We start from the raw sequence: 17,804 nt of genomic DNA, 5'->3' as shown, positions 1-17,804 counted from the left end.
GCCCGACCAAGCCCATAGATGCAGCCACTGTCAATACATCTCATTGAGGGCCTACCTTCTTTTTGCCACTGCTATACTTTAACAAACATGATGTCATTCTCCAGGGCCTGTGAAGTCTTGCCATCCTTTCCTCCCACCTTATGAACACTCCAACCTTGTTCCCTCCAATAGAGGGTTTTCCTTTTAGCAGTTCATTGTTCTTTTAATATTCTTCCCCAGCACCACAATTTAAATGCATCAATTCTTCTACGGTCTTCTTTATTCAATGTGCAAATTTCACATGCATATTATACAATGAAGAATACCATGATTTGGGTCAAGCCCACGTTAGCCCTGAAAGTAACATTCTTGCTACACAATCCTCTAAAGAGGTCTTGTGCAGTAGATTTACCTAATGTAATACATATTTTGATCTCTTGACTGCTTCATCCATGAGGTTGACAATATCAACCTTTTCTCCATTTATCAGGATGTTCCCAATTGGTCCAGTTGTGAGGACTTTGGTCTCTCTCTCATTGAGTTGTAATCCATACTGAAGGCTACAATCCTGATCTTCATCAGCAAGTGCTTCAAGTCCTCACTTGCAGCAAGCAAGGTTGTGTCATCTGACTGCAGGTTGTTAATAGTCCTTCCTTCAATCCTGAGGCAGTGTTCTTCTTCATATAATCCAACTGCTCTGATGGTTTGCTCAGCATACAGATTGAACAAGTATGGTGAGAGGATACCACCATGATACACACTCTTCCTGACTTTAAACCATGCTATATGCTCGTATTCTGTTCCCACAGCTGCCTATTGATCCATGTATTAGTTCTGAATGAGCACAATGAAGTGTTCAGGAATTTCCATCCTTCTCAAGATCATCCACAGCTTATTTGGGGCAACATAGTCTGATGCCTTTGCATAGTCAATGAAATACAAGTAAACATCTTTCTGGTATTATCTAATTTGAGCCAAGATCCATCTGACATCAACGATGATATCCTTTGTCCTCTTCTGAATCTGGCCTGAATTTCTGGCAGTTCCTGTGAATGTGCAGTTGTAACTGTTGTTGGATGATCTTTAGTAAAATTTCGCTCAAATTTTACAATATTGTTCTATAGTTTGAGCATTCTGTTGGATCACCTTTCTTTGGATTGGGCACATATATAGATTTCTACTGGTCAGTTGTCCATATAACTGTTTTCCAAATTTCCTGGCATAGACCAGTGAGTGCTTCCAGGGCTGCTTCAGCTTTCTGAAGCATTTCTATAGGTATTCTGTCCATTTCTGGGCCTTGTTTTTCTTTAATGCACTCAGTGTGGCCTAGAATTCTTCCTTCAGTACTGTTGGTTCTTGCTCAGATGTTACCTCTTGAAATGGTGGACTATAGACTAGTTCTTTCTGGTACGACGACTCGATATTCTTTCCATCTTCTCTTGATGCTTCCAACATTTTTCAATATTTTGCCTGTAGGATATTTAAAAATTACAATTGGTGGCTTGAATTTTTCTTGAACTCTCTTAGTTTCAGATCTGCTGAGCATATTCTTCCCTTAAGGTTTTTAAATTCTAGGTCCTTACAGATTTCACTATAATATTTGGCTGTGTCTTCTCTAGCTGACCTTTGAAATTTCCTACTAAGTTCATTGACTTCATTCTTTCTTCCATTTACTTTAGCTTCAATTAAAAGCAAGTTTCAAAGTCTCTTCTAATATCTGCTTTGATCTTTTCTTTCTCTTCGGTCCTTTTAATGACCTTTACTTTCTTCATAAATTATGATCTTGACGTCCTCCCACAGCTCATCAGGTCTGCTGTCATTAGTGCTCAATGCATCAAATTGGTCTTGAGATGTTCTCAGAATTCAGGTGTAATAGAATCAAGGTCGTATTTTGGCTCCTGTGGCCTTGACCAATTCTTTATAGCCCTTGAACTCTTAAAATGATTGTCACAAGGTATCACCGTAGCCATCTGAGTGGTTAAATGTATAGTTTAGGAAATAGAAAAGAGCTAGGTTTTTATTGTTGTTAGGTGCTATCAAGTTGGTTGAAAAACCATCCAGTGTGACATATGGAAGCAACACAGGAATGCCCGGTCCTGCCCCATCCTTCCCCATCCTCATAATTGTTCACACACATGAACGCATGATTGCAGCCACTGTGTCAATCCATTTCCCTAAGGGCCTTCCTCCTTTTCACTGGCCCTTTACCTGACCAAACCTGGTGTACTTTCCCACGATGTCTCTCCTGATGAATTGTCCAAAGTATGTAAGATGAAGTACCATCATCATAGCCTCTCCAGAAGCCCCTGGTCTTACATCTTCCAATACAGGTTGGTTTCTCCTTTGAGCGGTCTATGGTACCTTTTTTTGAACATTTTCTTTCTTTCTTTTTAAAATCATTTTATTGTGGCCCATACAACTCTTATCACAATCCATACATGGTTCAATTTTGTAAAACACCCTTATACTTTCGTTGCCCTCATCATTCTCAAAATTTCCCTTCCGCTCTGATTCCTAGAATCAGCTCCTCATTTTCCTTTTTTCCCCTCCCCTCCCTCCCTGCTCCCCCCTCCCTCATGAACCCTTAATAATGTATAAATTATTATTTTATCTTACCTTACACTGCCCGGCGTCTCCCTTCACCCACTTTCTGTTGCCCGTCCCCCAGAGAGGAGGTTATATGTAGATCCCCATGATCACTTCCCCCTTTCTACCCCCACTTCCCTCCTGGTATCGCCACTCTCACCGCTGGTCCTGAGGGGTTCATCTGTCCTAGATTCCCTGTGTTTCCAGATCCCATCTGTATCTCTGTGCATCCTCTGATCTAACAAGTTTTGCAAGGTAGAATTGGCATCATGATAGTTTGCGGGGGGTGGGGGGGCGGAAGTGTTTAAGAACTAGAGGAAGGTTGTGAGTTTCATTATTGCTACACTGAACCCTGAGTGACTCATCTCCTCCCCACTACCCCTCTGCAAGGGATGTCCAGTTGTCTACAGATGGGCATTGGGTCCCCATCATGCGCTCCCCTCATTCACGACGATATGATTTGTCCGCCCCCCCCCCCGCCTTTGTTGCTTGAAACATGGTCCCTTCAGCCCTTCATGATCGCATATGTTGGTGTTCTGCTTCCATGTGGGCTTTGTTCCTTCTGGGCTAGATGGCCACTTGTTTACTTTCAAGCCTTTAAGTCCCCAGACAGACACTATATCTTTCGATAGCCGGGCATCATCAGCTTTCTTCACCACACTTACTTATGCACACATTCATCTTCAGCATTTATGTGGGAAAGGTGATCACACAATGATGATTTTTGTTCTTAGGTGTCTGCTACCTGATCTCTTCAACACCTCATGTTCACTTAGGCTTATGTGCTTCTTCTCTGTGGGCTTTGTTGCTTCTGAGCTAGATGACCGCTTGTTTACCTTCAAGTCTTTAAGACCCCAGATGTTATATCTTTTGATAGCTGGCCACCATCAGCTTTCTTCACCACATTTGCTTATGCACACGTATGTCTTCAACAATCATGTCTGGAAGGTGGATATCATGAAATGATCGTTTAGCTGAGCAAGATGCTCTTGTAATGAGGGAATGCACATGAAGAGGCCCAATGTCCACCTGCTACCCTACTCCTAAACCTATAAATATATGCACATAGGTCTATTTCCCTCATAATCATAAATTAATTTACATATGTACATGTCTGTATGTAGGCTTCTATGTATGCTCTTTGCCTCCTACTCCTTTCCTCTATTTACTTATGCTTTATTCCTGTCCCACTACCATGTTCAGGCTTCATTCTGGTTTCAGTAATTCCTCTCAGTTACCTTGCCCTTGGTCACTCCCTCCCAGTCCTCCTATCCCATCCCTCCACTGGTTTTGAACCACTCGTTGTTCCCTTGTCCCTGTGTTGGCCAACACCTCCTCCCTTCCCCTACCTTCCACACTGTCATGTCCCTCCGGGACCATTGGTCCCATTATTTTCTTCTCACATTGTTTGTCCAGCGTATCTTATCTAGGTGGATCTTCAGATACAGTAATATGTACATAAAATTGTGGATAGCTTCAAAAGCACCAAAGTGGGGCACATGAGAACATGGTGTCGACGGCAGCAACACCAATAAGCTAACAAACAAAAAAGCAAAAGAACAGTCTATGATACCTTCAACTTTCTTTGCCAGCACTTCAATTCGAATGCATTGATTCTCTTTCTGTCTTCCTTCCTCAATGTCCAATTTTCACATGCATATGGGGCAATTGGAAATACCATGGCTTAAGTCAATCACACCTTAGTCCTCAAAGTAACATCCTTGCTTTTCATTACTTTAAAACAGTGGTTCTCAACCCTTGGGTCCCGATCCCTTTGGGAGTCAGTGACCCTTTCACAGGGGTCATCCAATTCATAACAGTAGCAAAATTGCAGTTATGAAGTAGCAACAAAAATAATTTTATGGTTGGGGGTGGGGGGTTACCACAACATGAGGAACTGTATGAAAGGGTCACAGTATTAGGAAGGTTCAGAAACACTGATTAACAAGGTCTGTGCAACAGATTGACCAAATAGAATACGATGTTTCATCTGTTTACTGCTGCTTTCGCGATCATTGACTGTGGCTCCAGGCAAGGCCAAATTCTTGACAAGTTCTACTTTTTCTTTATTTATCGTGATGTTTCTTTTTGATCCAGTTGTAAGGATTTTTCTTTTCTTGACATTGAGTTGTAATTCACACTGAAGGCTGCAATCCTTGATCTTCATCAGCAAGTGCTTCAAATTCGCCTTACTTTCAGTAAGCAAGGTGTGTCCTCTTCCTCTCGTGGGCTAATAAGCCTTCTTCCCCTCTTGATGCTGCATGCTTCTTCTTATAATCCAAATTCTCTGATGATTTTCTCAGCATGCAGATTGAATAAAATGTGCCAGGAGTGATAATTTGCCATTAGAGACTACCAAGGTTGTCTTCCTTTCCTTGGGGCATGTACTTTTAGAAACAAACTGCAGGATGTACGAACCCCAAACCATATGGGGAGGTCACACGTACAGTGTTCAATCAGAAACCTATTTGATCTCAACTCAGAGTCAATTCACACCAATGTTGGGACCATCTTAGATATCCAGTCTAGTTGTATTTTTAGATGGCTCTCAAAAAAATCCTCAAAACTCACTCCCATCAAGTTCATGCCATCTTACATGCCCCTAATCAGGCAGGGCAGAACTGTCCCTGTAAGTTTCCTAGACTGTAACTCTTTGCAGGAGTAAAAATCCCTGAATTTCTCCCACAGAGCACCTAGTAATTCCAAACTGCTGACCTTGAGGTTAGCAACCCAATGCATAACCATTATGCCACCAGGGTTCCCAGATGACTCTTGCCTCTGTCATTACCTGACTCCAACAAGATGGAAAACACAAGCAAAGTCTATTAAGTCTAGTCCAATCATCAAAGAGCCATAAGCATAATAATACATAGTTGTTTTGAGCCAGTAAATTTTGGAATTTTTTTAATCTTTTAAAACAAAACAATAATATCCAAAAATCTACCCACTCTGCATCCATTTTTCAAGTTGATTTTATTCCAATGTCATGCCACTCTACCTCAGAGATTCATCTCTACTTTATACATTTCTGTGAGATAAATGTGTAAGATTGCATGGAATAGGTAAGCTATCTCTGAAAGGGCAATTCTGCTGGATATCGTCCGTAGAAATCTCTACATGCAATCTTAATTGCCTTTGTTCTTCTACTTGATCTGAACTGCTCAAAATATAGTTGACCTAATTCTAGAAACATTCGATTATAGAAACAGCAGCAACAACACAAATGGTAACTGTATTAACCTTTATTATGATCAAGGACAAAGTACAAGTCTTATGAAGATTATTTCATAACATTGATTTGCTTTCAGGTATTCCCAAGTTGATTACATCGGACATGATTAAAGAGGGCGCTGCAGTGATTGATGTGGGCATCAACTATGTGCAGGACCCAGTGACTGGGAAGACGAGATTAATTGGAGACGTAGACTTTGAAGGTAATAAACTAAACCTTTTATGATAAATGCATATGTCAGAAAGATTCTACTTTACATGTGTTTATAGTAAACAAACCTTTTTATTTCACGAGGCATTGTTAACTTATTAACCATCAACTTTTTCTTTAGAGGAAAAACTATCTCTAACTTGCTTATTCTTCCCTGCAGTGTAACTTTTTTTTAGTGAGGCAATTGAGCTGGCCTTTGTAGAACTGGACATTATTAAAGTGCTTCTTTTGTTGTTGTTTCAGTATTATCATATTCTATAATTAATCATTCAAAGAACCAGAAGGGATTTTAGGGCATTTTCTATTTCTGTTCCAGTTCTTGGCAGTTTTCTACATTTTAGACTCATGTTTTAAAGAGAACAAAAATATAAGCTACAAATTTTTTCTCATTTAAAAAATCATTTCATTGGGGGCTCTTACAATTCTTATCACAATCCATTCATCCATCCATTGCGTCAAGAACATATGTACATTTGTTGCCATCATCATTCTCAAAACATTTGCCTTCTACTTGAGCCCTTAATATCGGCTGCTCGTTTTCCCCCTCCCTCCCCACTTCCCCCTACCTCAAGAACCCTTCATCATTCATAAATTATTATGGTTTTGTCATATGTTACACAGCCCTCTTCTCTGCTGTCCACCCCCCAGGGAGGAGGCTATACGTAGATTCTTATAATCACTTCCCCATTACTACCCCACATTCCCTCCACCCTCCAGGCATCGCCACTCTCACCACTGGTCCTGAAGGAGTCATCTGTCCTGGATTCCCTGTGTTTCTAGTTGCCATCTGTATCAATGTACATCCTCTGGTCTAGCCAGATTTGTAAGGTAGAATTGGGATCATGATAGTGGGGGGAGGAAGTATTTCAGAACTAGAGGAATGTTATATATTTCATCATTGCTACCGTGCACCCTGACTGGCACATCTCCTCCCCACAAGCCTCCAGTAAGGGGGTGTCCAGTTGGCTACCAATGGGCTTTGAGTATCCATTTTGCACTCACTCACATTAACAATTATATGATTTTTTGTTCCTTGATGCTTGATACCTGATCCCTTCGACAGCTTGTGGTCACACAAGCTGATGTGTTTCTTCCATATGGGCTTTGTTGCTTCTGAACTGGATGGCCACTTGTTTATCTTTGAGCCTCCAAGACCCCAGATGCTACGTCTCTTGATAGCCGGGCACCATCAGCTTTCTTCACCACATTTGCATATGCACACATTTGTCTTCATTATTTGTATCAGGAAAGTGGGCACCTGCTGATATGATTTTTAGCTCTTTGATGTCTGATAACTGTTCCCTTCTACACCTTGTGGTCAGACAGGCTGGTGTACTTCTTCCATGTGGGCTTTGATGCTTCTTAGCTAGAAGACCGTTTGTTTACCTTCAGGCCTTTAAGATCCCAGATGCTATATGTTTTGATAGCCTGGCACCATCAGCTTTCTTCACTACATTTGCTTATGCGCACATTTTTTCATCAGCAATCATGTTGGGAAGATGTGCATCCTGGAATGCCAATTTAATAGAACAGTGTGTTCTTGTATTGAGTAAGTGCTTGAGTGGAGACCCAATATCCATCTGCTGTCTTAATACTAAACCAATAAATATATGCACATAGATCTGTTTCCCCACACTCTTATATAAATATATTTGCATATGTACATTTCACTCTTTAGACCACTGTAAATACCCTTTGTCACCTAGTTCTTTCCTCCATTTCCTTTTACTTTCCTCTTGTCCCACTATCATGCTCAGCCTTCATTTGGGATTCACTAATTTCTCTCAGTTACATTGCCCTTGCTGAATCCCTACCAGGCCTCTCACACCCTCCTTGCCACTGATTTTGGATCACTTATTGCTCCCCTGTCTCTGGGTTGGTCAGCAGTACCTCCTCACTCCCTCCTCACTTTCTCCCATGTCCCCCCAGAACTATTGGCCCGTTGTTTTCTCCTCCTGACTATTCATCCAGTCTATCTTATCTAGATAGATCTGGAGAGATAATAATATGCACCAAAAATCAAGTCATAGCAAGACAAGCGATAAGTGAGAACACAGTGATGACAACAAAAAAGGAAACCAATTACCCATAGAAGAATAAATTAATTAAAAGAAAAAAATTTTAAAGAAAGAAAAACCTGTATATAGATCAAGGTCCGATTTTTCAAATTGGTCCAAATAGATCAAGGTCCAATCTCTAGGCGTGTCCTTCAGTCAGGTCCAATGGAGTACTATGATTTGGCCCCAGACTGTCCTGTGTATTCCCTCAGGGGCTCCCTGTTCTGCTCCCATGGTTGATCTGCCACACACTCTTAGTGGTTTGCCTTGTTGTCACAGGGTCAGTCTGATCCTTTCCCAACACTGAGTCTCCAGTGTGGTCCCCCTTAGGGCTCTGAGCCATCAAGGAATAGCGTGTTTCGTAGTGGGATCAGCCATATTGTCCACTCTGTCCATTGGCTGTTCAGAGCAGGATATCATCCACCAGGCCTGCGGAGCCAGGATGTGCTCCACTCTCTCTTCCTCCCCCTTCATTTGCTCCCATTTGCTCTGATCAGACTTGCCTTTCTCCCCTAGCTGCAGTTTCAGTGCTGTCCTCTCAAGTAAATTCTTCTGGGGGGAGGGGCAGTTGTCCACATAGCTGGTATGGGAGCCGAGCCCTCAGGCCCCTCCACTGGTTCCCCACTCCTTGCTGGCTCATTGCATTCACTGGCACTGGCTTTATATCTGGTCCCTCTTTTCCTGTGGAGACACAAACATACCCTCCCCTTGGGTGGGTCAGTGCCCTATTCCTCCATCACACATCTGTTTTTTCTTTCCCCCTTTCTCCCTCCACCCCCTTTTTAGTTGGCTACCATATGTACCCCTGGATTTGGTCTGGCCCTTACCTGAACTTCACCCCTGGATTTTTTGTATACAGTAGCTATTTCCTTGTGCCCCTTTGCACTTACCATTCTGTTCTCTCTTTATATATGTAAACAAACTTACCTCAGCGGACTCATGCTATACTTGTCCTTTTGTACTTGGCTTACTTCACTTAGCATAATTTCCTCCAGTTCTTTCCATGCGCCAATATGCTTCTTGTGTTCATCACTGCTTTTTAGCAATGTATAGTACTCCATTGTATGTATGTACCACAGTTTTTCATCCATTTGTGTGCTGATGGGAATTTGGGTTGTTTCCAACTGCTTGCGATTGTAAACTGTGCCACAATGAACATTGGAGCACAGATGTCTGGCCGTGGTTTTTTCTTGCCTCTTCTGGGTATATGCTCAGTAGAGGGATTGCTGGATCATATGGTAGCTCAATTTCCATCTGTTTGAGAAATCGCCAAATCCGTTTCCATAGTGGCTATACATACCCCTCCAACACTTGTTGCTTTATGATTTTATAAATTGGGCTATCTTTGAGGGTGTTAGGTGGTATCTCATAGCTGTTTTGATTTGCATTTCTCTTATGGTTAATGATTGGGAACATTTTCTCATACGTTTATTGGCCATTCGGACTTTCAGATTCTGTGAAACTTCTGTTCAGGTCCTTTGCCCACATCCTCAGTGGGCAACTAGTTTTTCTCTTATTGTAAGCTTGCAACATATTGTAGATTTTAGTAATAAGGCCTCTGTCTGATGTCTCCTTGCTAAAGATGTTTTCCCAGTCGGTGGACTCTCTTATTACTCTCTTGGTGAATTCTTTTGATGTACACAGGTGTCTTACCTTCAGTATATCCCACTTGTCTATTTGTGACTCCTCTGTATTTGTATCCTTCCCTTGTGCCAAGGTTCTCAGGTTTGTCCCAATTCCCTAAGTAATGGCCCTAATTGTTTGAGGTTATATCTCAAGGTATCTGATCCACATTGAGTTTATTCTTGTGCATGGAGTGAGGTAAGGGTCTTGCTTCAATTTTCTGCAGGTAGATATCCATTTTTTCCAGCACCATTTATTAAAGATGGCATCTGCTTCCCATTCACCATTTTTTGGGCCATAATCAAAGATCAGTTGCCTGTATGCTGATATTTTTATTTCTGTGTCTCCAGCTCTTTCCATTGGTCTGAATATCTGTCATTATGCCAGTACCACACTGTTTTAACGACTTTGGCCGTATGGTACATGCTAAAATCAGGTAGAGCAAACGATGATATGATCCCCTCCCCCACCGCCTTTGTTGCTTGAAACCTGGTGCCCTCGGCCCTTCATGATCACACAGGCTGGCGTGCTGCTTCCATGTGGACTTTGTTGCTTCTGGACTAGATGGCTGCTTGTTTACTTTCAAGCCTTTAAGTCCCCAGATGCTTTATTGTTCACTTTAGAGCCCCCTCTACTGTTTGGCTAAAATTTGAGGCAACAAACTGACTAAAGTATGATGGAGTTTCCTTAAGTCCCTAACCAATGGATAAGTCTGATCTTCAATATGGTTTCTTAGTTTTGTTCCACATTTTCCTCCCACTCTATTTCCAGGGACTTCTCATGTGATTTCTTTCAGAGCAATTGGCATTGGTAAGCAGACTGGTAACCAACTAGGTGTGCCGGTCCCAGGGTCGTGAAGCTGAGGTTCATGTAGTCTATTAGTCCACTGGACTAATTGTTTCTGTACATATTTGATTTTCTTCCCTTATTTTTACTCTGGGTTGGAAGAAATTATGGATTATATTATGGAAAGTAACCTTTATCTCCTTAATCCTCTGGTCCTGAATCCCAAGCCTTGTAACTCAATCCCTCAAGGATTTTGATTATGGGTAAAGAGTTTTCATAACTTTATTCCTTGTATGGCCTGCCATGTTCATGGATATATTTATACCATAAGTAAGTATATGTGTTGAAATATTCTCTGTCAAATCTACAGATATTCATGAGTATAATCTGACTGTCTTTCCCATGCCTGTTCAGCTTTCATATTGGCTATGCATGCATTCACTGATAGATTGTTTTTATGGCAGGATTATGTATCTAATAGTATTTACCTCTGCTTTACTTCCTTTTCTCCCTCCTTCTTGGATTCTTATGTGTGTTAGGCTTGGATGTCTAGAGAAACAAAATTAGTGATGCTTGTATGTGCTGTATATAAAAAGATATTTATATCAAGAAATGGCTTTCTGTAGAAATAGGTAAGTACAATTTGCTTCAAGTTAGGCTTCACCTGACTCATGGAAGCTGATGAACTGGAAGCAGGCTGTAGAAGCAGAAATGAGACATCAAAGGCACAACCTGGTGGATGCACAACCTAAATCAGCCAAAATAATCCACTATCCATAGTCCACTGACAGCAGGTGACACAACAGGGAGATCAAGTAACATCTATACATATACAATAAAGTTCACTTAATATAACTATTATTCAAATTTCCTTACCATCCTCTAAAGTTAGTAATGGAGAAATTGAAGGATTCCACCAATTTCTTTAGTCTGATATTGATCAAACATGTAATCAAGATGCATTGATGATTTTTTTATAGGAATGCAAAAGTTGGAAAGAAAGGGGAAGGAATCATAGTTGGGAAATAGGACCTTGTGATTAAAAACAAAGCTGGAAGTCTCCTGACAGATTTTGCGAGATCAATGACTTCATTGAAATACCTTTCTTCAGCAATCATACACATGGATCTTACTAGATGAAATACATAGGAATCAAATCAGCTACATTTGTGGGGAAAGATAATGGAGAAGTTCAATATCAGCTGCCAAAATGAAGTCAGGGGCTACATGTGAAGCAAACTATCAATTGCTTTTATTTACGTTCAGGCTGATATAGAGGACTTTTTTTTTTTTAAAGCTCACAAAATCCTACAAAGGATCTTGAGTATATTCTTCCTGGACTTAGAAAGTTTATTCAGAACAGATGAGACACATTGAATGCTGGCAGACGACCTGATGAGCTGTGGATATCAAGTACATTAAACACAAAGATAGAAAAAGTCATGAAGATATAAGAAAGAGAGAAAAGATCAAGTAGATTTCAAAAGGACTCAGAATCTTGCTCTTGAACATAGAGTATCTAAAGCTAATGGAAGAAACCGTGTGCTTCTTCCATGTGGCCTTAGTTGATGCCTTATTTAGATGTCTACGCATGTTATTTATATACTATGTACAACCTGGCATAAAGGGACTATACCTTGGTGTGTTAGTCTGGGTAGACTAGAGAAACAAATCCATTGACACACATATTGTATATGAAAGAGATTTATATACAAGAGTAATTGAACATTGAGAAAACATCCCAGCCCAGTCCAGATTAGTCCAATATTAGCTCATATGTCTGATACCAATCTATAAAGTCTTCTTCAGACTCATGAACACATATAATGATGCGGAATGTAGAAGATCACAGGCCAGTGGGTAGAAGTCTTTGGATCCAGTGTCATTGGAAACATCTCAGCTCTGTCTGGGGTCCTGCATCAGGGAGGGTCCATGTGTCTTGTCAGCTACTATGTCTTCCACGGTGTGAGTAAAGAGTCTCTCACCTCCAAGGAGGAAGTACCGGATTTCCCAGGATTCTCAGGAGAAGGCCAGGCCCACACAGAGATCTCATTGTCTATGATCCGATTGACAAGCTAGACTCCACCCCTACACTCTTAATCCTCAAACTGACAAATGATTATATATCTACCACACTTGGAGTTAGGTTTATGTAGATTGGAATCCTAGATTGGTGGCTTAAAACAATTATAATCTACAGCAAATTACTTCTTCTCCTCCCTAAGTCTCAATGTTATCATCTTGAAAAACTGAGGTAATAACTGTCTTAGAAAGTTGTTCTGAAGTAATGGTCATGTAATTACTGAACATAATGCCTGGCAGACAACATAACTTGTTTTCCAGAGACAGTGTGCGTGCATGTGTGTGTGCATGCGTGTGTGTGCGTACCCATTATTCACCTCTGTCTCCATGTCCACAGCAGGACTAATGTGCACATACGTATCTTCACCATTAGGTTCCAAAATATTATCATCATTCCTTTTCTGGCCATTGCTCCCTCCAGGTCAAATCTATTCTTCACTCAACTGTTCAATGAATCAACTTTAAAACACACGTGTTTATTCTCATCTTCTCTAAACTCCTTTGACAGGTCTCATCTGGCTTATTTAATTCATCACTGTGATTTTATTTGAATTATGGGGTTGGTGAAGGATATTGAAAGTACCATGGACTACTCAAAAACCCAATAGATCTTTCTTGGAAGAAATACAGCCAGAATGTTCCTAAAAGGCAAGGACGGCGAGATGTTTTGTCAGGAGAGGCTAGCCTCTAGAATCAGGCTTGGAACAATAGGAGAGGGGCAGCAGACAAGAGTCAGGCTTTCATTGAGACAGGTTGACACAGTGACTGTATTGATGGGCTCAAAAATAAGAATGATTGTGAGAATGGCACAGGGTTGCTATGAGTTGGAACCTACTCAACAGCACCTGAAAACCACAACAAGGAGACATAAAATCACTTTGTGTGTAATTGAAACTTTCTATCTCTGAGTCTCTTGGGAGTCTACAATTTCTTTCTACAAGAGGCACGTAGGGCTCTCAAGTCTAACTCTTGTTCTATTCACCCAACATGCAACTGAATCCAACATGACCAGTTGGGTGAGGAAGGGTGATCAAATTGCATTTAAAAAGAAGTTATATTATGGACAATTTACAAAAGCATCTATGCATATATCTAATTTGTATAGCTTTCATATTCACGCAAATGTGTGAGGAAGCAGAAGCAGTCCTTACATGCCTTAACCCGGCCCTTCCTCAACCTAATGAAGCCAACATAATTTGTATGGAAATGAACCCCATTGGTACAGTAAACCTGTCTATCTATCCTGTTGACTGCCTCACAAGCAGTCCTGATAATAAATGTCTTAACATCTGTAGAAAGCACATAGACACGCGAGGAACCAGGGAGCCAGATATGTGCAGAGGAAAGCACAGTAAATCGCCCGGGGCAGCTGATTCCTTTCTATTTTGGTGAGTGATTCCCATGTCAGGGATCCCTTTACTCTTGCTGGACAATTAGGCTTTTAAGCTTCACATTTACATCAACCATATGAGAAAGTGGAGTGGTTTCTATAGTATCTACTGAGTCATACTCTTTCTCTAGTTCTATGTCATTCAGGTTTTTCCGGTTGTTATTCCTGTACTGCATTTACCCAAAGCTGATCGCCCCTTCATCAGAGTGGACTTGCTTGCCAGGCCATGACTAACTGGCCTGCGTTTGGAAGCATGGGAAAATTCTCCAGGCAGTGAATTTAGACAATTTGGCATGTGTACTAGGAAGGTGATATTCAGATGAGCGGAGCAATGGTTTTTTCCTCCTGATGCCTTGCCACAAATGAGGAGTCACTTTTATCCCTTTCCCCTCTCTCCTGTTCATTCCAGAATAGATTTTTGTTAGGCAAATGTATTCTTTGAATTGTGCAGAATAGACATTTTCAAACTGACTGAGCAAGATTAATTCTAAGTGCACCTACATAGCCCTTTATTTCGGATCACTTGAAGGGATTATAATGAATGGAAGCAAAAATTTACTATTTCCAAACAGTGAGGACATTTTAGAGCCTGGGAACATAATGTTTCTAGAGTCAGTACTGAAACACAAACAGGAGACACCCTGGGTTGTCAGTGCCAAATAGTAAATTATTACACACTTTCTCTTTTATCCTTAAGTCATGAAAGAGCAACTTAATGTCCCATAGGCTGCTGTTAGTATCCATGAGTAATCTTTCCACACCCTGTGACCACATGTCTGTCACCCTTGTATTTTTTGAGACACACAATCGACATGGTCAGCTAGTTCCTTCCATCATCCCAATCATTATCCCACAGCTTATGATGAAATAACCCTTCTCCTTAACTGCTGATGGAAAGCCAAGACTGTGTTAGTCCTTCACTTAACAGACTGAGCCATATCTAAGGAAATAACCACCTGCCACGTAGAGAAAGGGTAACACATCAGATTTGATAAAGACTTCAGGTTATAAAGACCTGTCTTAGGTAATGATTTAACTGAAACTGTAGAGATACAAATTGAATTTATCCTTTAATTTTCTTGTAAAAGGAATTTATTAGAATGCATTTTTGTCTATAACTTTTCATCCTAAAAACGGACTATTCCTAAATATACAAATAACCAAGTGAATTCACAAATGACTTTCTTGGAAGTTCATTCTTCTTGAGCCCTGTAACTACAGTTAGCATTTATTACCCAACCTTAATGTCCTGATCCCTCACCTCAGAGTTCATCTAGCCTCTGACCACTTTTATAGTCTCATTTCTTTCTATTGTTTTTTTCACCTTCATATTAGTCATAATAAACTCCTTTTGGTTCGTCCATACATCATTATCATCAAGCCCTAGCATCATAGGTCCACATTCTACTGTCCTCTATGTCTGCATTGCTGCTGCTTCCTCATTTTCACTCCAGATATCCATCAGATATGGATGCTTTTATCCAACAAACATTGATGCTTTCTGTCATCTTTCCCTGACCTTCATGTCTAATTGTCCTTCCCTCTGAGATATTTCCATATAAACCTGAGTTTACTCCCATATTTATTCATTTCACGAAGACCTCAGCATAAATTAAGCCTCGATATAAATAAAACATAAACAACTGCACAACGGGAATAATAGGAAACATCAAGATAAGTAGGGGAAAGACTGAGGTTGTAATGAACTTCCCTTTACTTACACTGACACTCAACACTTAGGAGAGCAACCATAAGGCAGTCAAATATGCATTGCTTTGGAAAAATTGATTGCAAAGTGTCTCTGAACTTTCAAAAGCAATAATGCCACTGTGAGAAGTAAAGTGTGGCTAATGCAAGCCATGGGCATATATATGTGAAAGATAAACATTGAATAAGAAAGCGTGGAGAATAATTGATGTATTTGAATCATGATATTGATGAAGAATATTAATTATACCAGGGACATCGAAAGAACAAACACGCCTTCTTTGGATACTGTGTTAGGCAGGGTTCTCTAGAGAAACAAACCAGGACACTTAAGAATGTATATATGTAGGTTTATACAGCCAGTAGGAATGTAACAGCTTATTAGTCCACACAGCAATACAGAGGACTCAGTTAAACTCACTTTCATGGAATAATTAATATACTGGAAGTCCTTGACTAATGTAGGATGCAGCATCCAAGGTCAAGGAAGCAGACAGTGGAGTCTTCCCTCAGGCAAGGCAGGAAGAGTCTGCCTGTAGGCAGCAGGGTGAGTCAGCAACAATCAGTAGCTCAGGAGCTTATGAAGCCGTCCCTGATGGGTTCTAGAACTCAAGCATGGAAACAGGATCTACCATGCTCAAGCTCAAGCAATGTACACACCAGCAGCATGGTGAAGCAGATCTCAAAGGAGCTTCACACTGTAGCAATGTTATCCATGGGTTGGCTTGTCCTACAGGTAGTGTAGCACACAGGTTAAAGTAGAGAACTAGCTAAATCAGCAGCACACTATTCTGATCACCAGGGAGCAAGAGGAAGATGGGATGCCAGCTGTCTTTATTTATTTCAGTTGTCTGCCTATCAAACTGTGACCTGTTTAAACTCCACCCACATGTTCCTATTGTCCTAGTTGGCACAATAAACCTATCGCAGATATGTACATACAGAATATTCCTTGGAAATGAGTTTACTGAGACTTCGTCTCATGTAGTGTACTTTGGTCATGTAATTGGGAGGATTACTTGGAATACCAAATCTATCTTGAAAGACATATGGCAGGAATGCTCTTTAGAATCAAGGATGGCAAGACTTCATCTTATGTACTTAAAACATACTGTCAGGAGAGACCAGTCCCTGGGGAAGGGCATCATGCTTGATGAAGTAGACGGGTAGTGAAAAATAGGAAGGCTCCCAATAAGATGGATTGACACTGTAGCTGTAACTATTGGTTCGGGCACAGGAGGCACAGGACCATACCGTGTTTCATTCTCTTTTGCTGCATAGGGTCACAATGAGTTGGAATGTACTTGATGGCACTTAACAACAAGAACAAGCCAATTGGGAGAAACCAGTTTCTAGAGAAGGGCAGCTTTTCCATGAGATAGGTGGACCCTGTCACTGTAACTATGGACTCACAAATGGCGGTGATTATTAGGATAGTAAAGCACTGGGCAATGTTTCATTCTGTTGTACAAAGAGTTCCTATAAATTGAATCTGATTAGACCACACAACAGCAACAATCAGCTCCCTAAGGCTGCTGTTACCAATACAACACTAGGTGGCTTAAAAGAGTAGGCATCTATTGTCTCATAATTCTGAAAGTTAGTGCCAAAATTCAAAGTGTCAGCAGAGTCCTGCCCTACGGCATTCACGTCAAGTAGTCTGGACTGGACTTTGAGGAAAAGAGACTGCACTCATTTCCCAGTGCTAGCTGCTGTTGAGTTCCTGTCAACTTTTGGTGACTTCATGTACAAAAAGTGAAAATATTTTCCAGCTCTGTGCGAGCCTCAAAATCCAAATAATTTTATTAGCTACATTTTTTGGAATTAGATTGACAGGTTGCTCTTCTTAGTCGCTTCTTAGTCCGAAAGATTTGCTGAAACTTGTTCAGCATCATAGCCACATGTACAAAGTGCACTGACTAGGACTTGCATCGCAATGCTAGTGTCGCCATAACAAATTTCTACAAACAGAACAAGCCTAGTGCTATGGGGGTTACGCATGGGGCTGCTAACTAACTACAGTGTCAACAGCTGCTCAGTGGGAGAAAGAGCTACAGTTTCAGAAACCCACAGGGGCAGTTCTATCCTGTCCTATAGCGTTAGAATCAAATAAGTGGCAATCATTTAATTCTGTTTGTTTGTTTGTTTTCTT

The 17,804-nt window shown here is 40.8% G+C and overlaps 1 protein-coding gene across 1 annotated transcript in view; it reads left to right on the top strand.

Moving 5' to 3' along the window:
• Positions 1-17,804, top strand: part of MTHFD2L (methylenetetrahydrofolate dehydrogenase (NADP+ dependent) 2 like) — a 145,433-nt gene that overhangs the window by 110,203 nt on the left and 17,426 nt on the right. Inside the window, exon 6 of the mRNA XM_075544206.1 lies at positions 5,874-5,999. Coding sequence (XP_075400321.1) covers positions 5,874-5,999 — 126 coding nt within the window. The remainder of the gene's footprint in view (positions 1-5,873; positions 6,000-17,804) is intronic.

Source organism: Tenrec ecaudatus, chromosome 3 (assembly GCF_050624435.1).
Source record: "Tenrec ecaudatus isolate mTenEca1 chromosome 3, mTenEca1.hap1, whole genome shotgun sequence".
Lineage (NCBI taxonomy): Eukaryota > Metazoa > Chordata > Mammalia > Afrosoricida > Tenrecidae > Tenrec > Tenrec ecaudatus.
The sequence above is the reverse complement of the archived record's forward strand: the minus strand, read 5'-3'. Positions and strand labels throughout refer to the sequence as shown.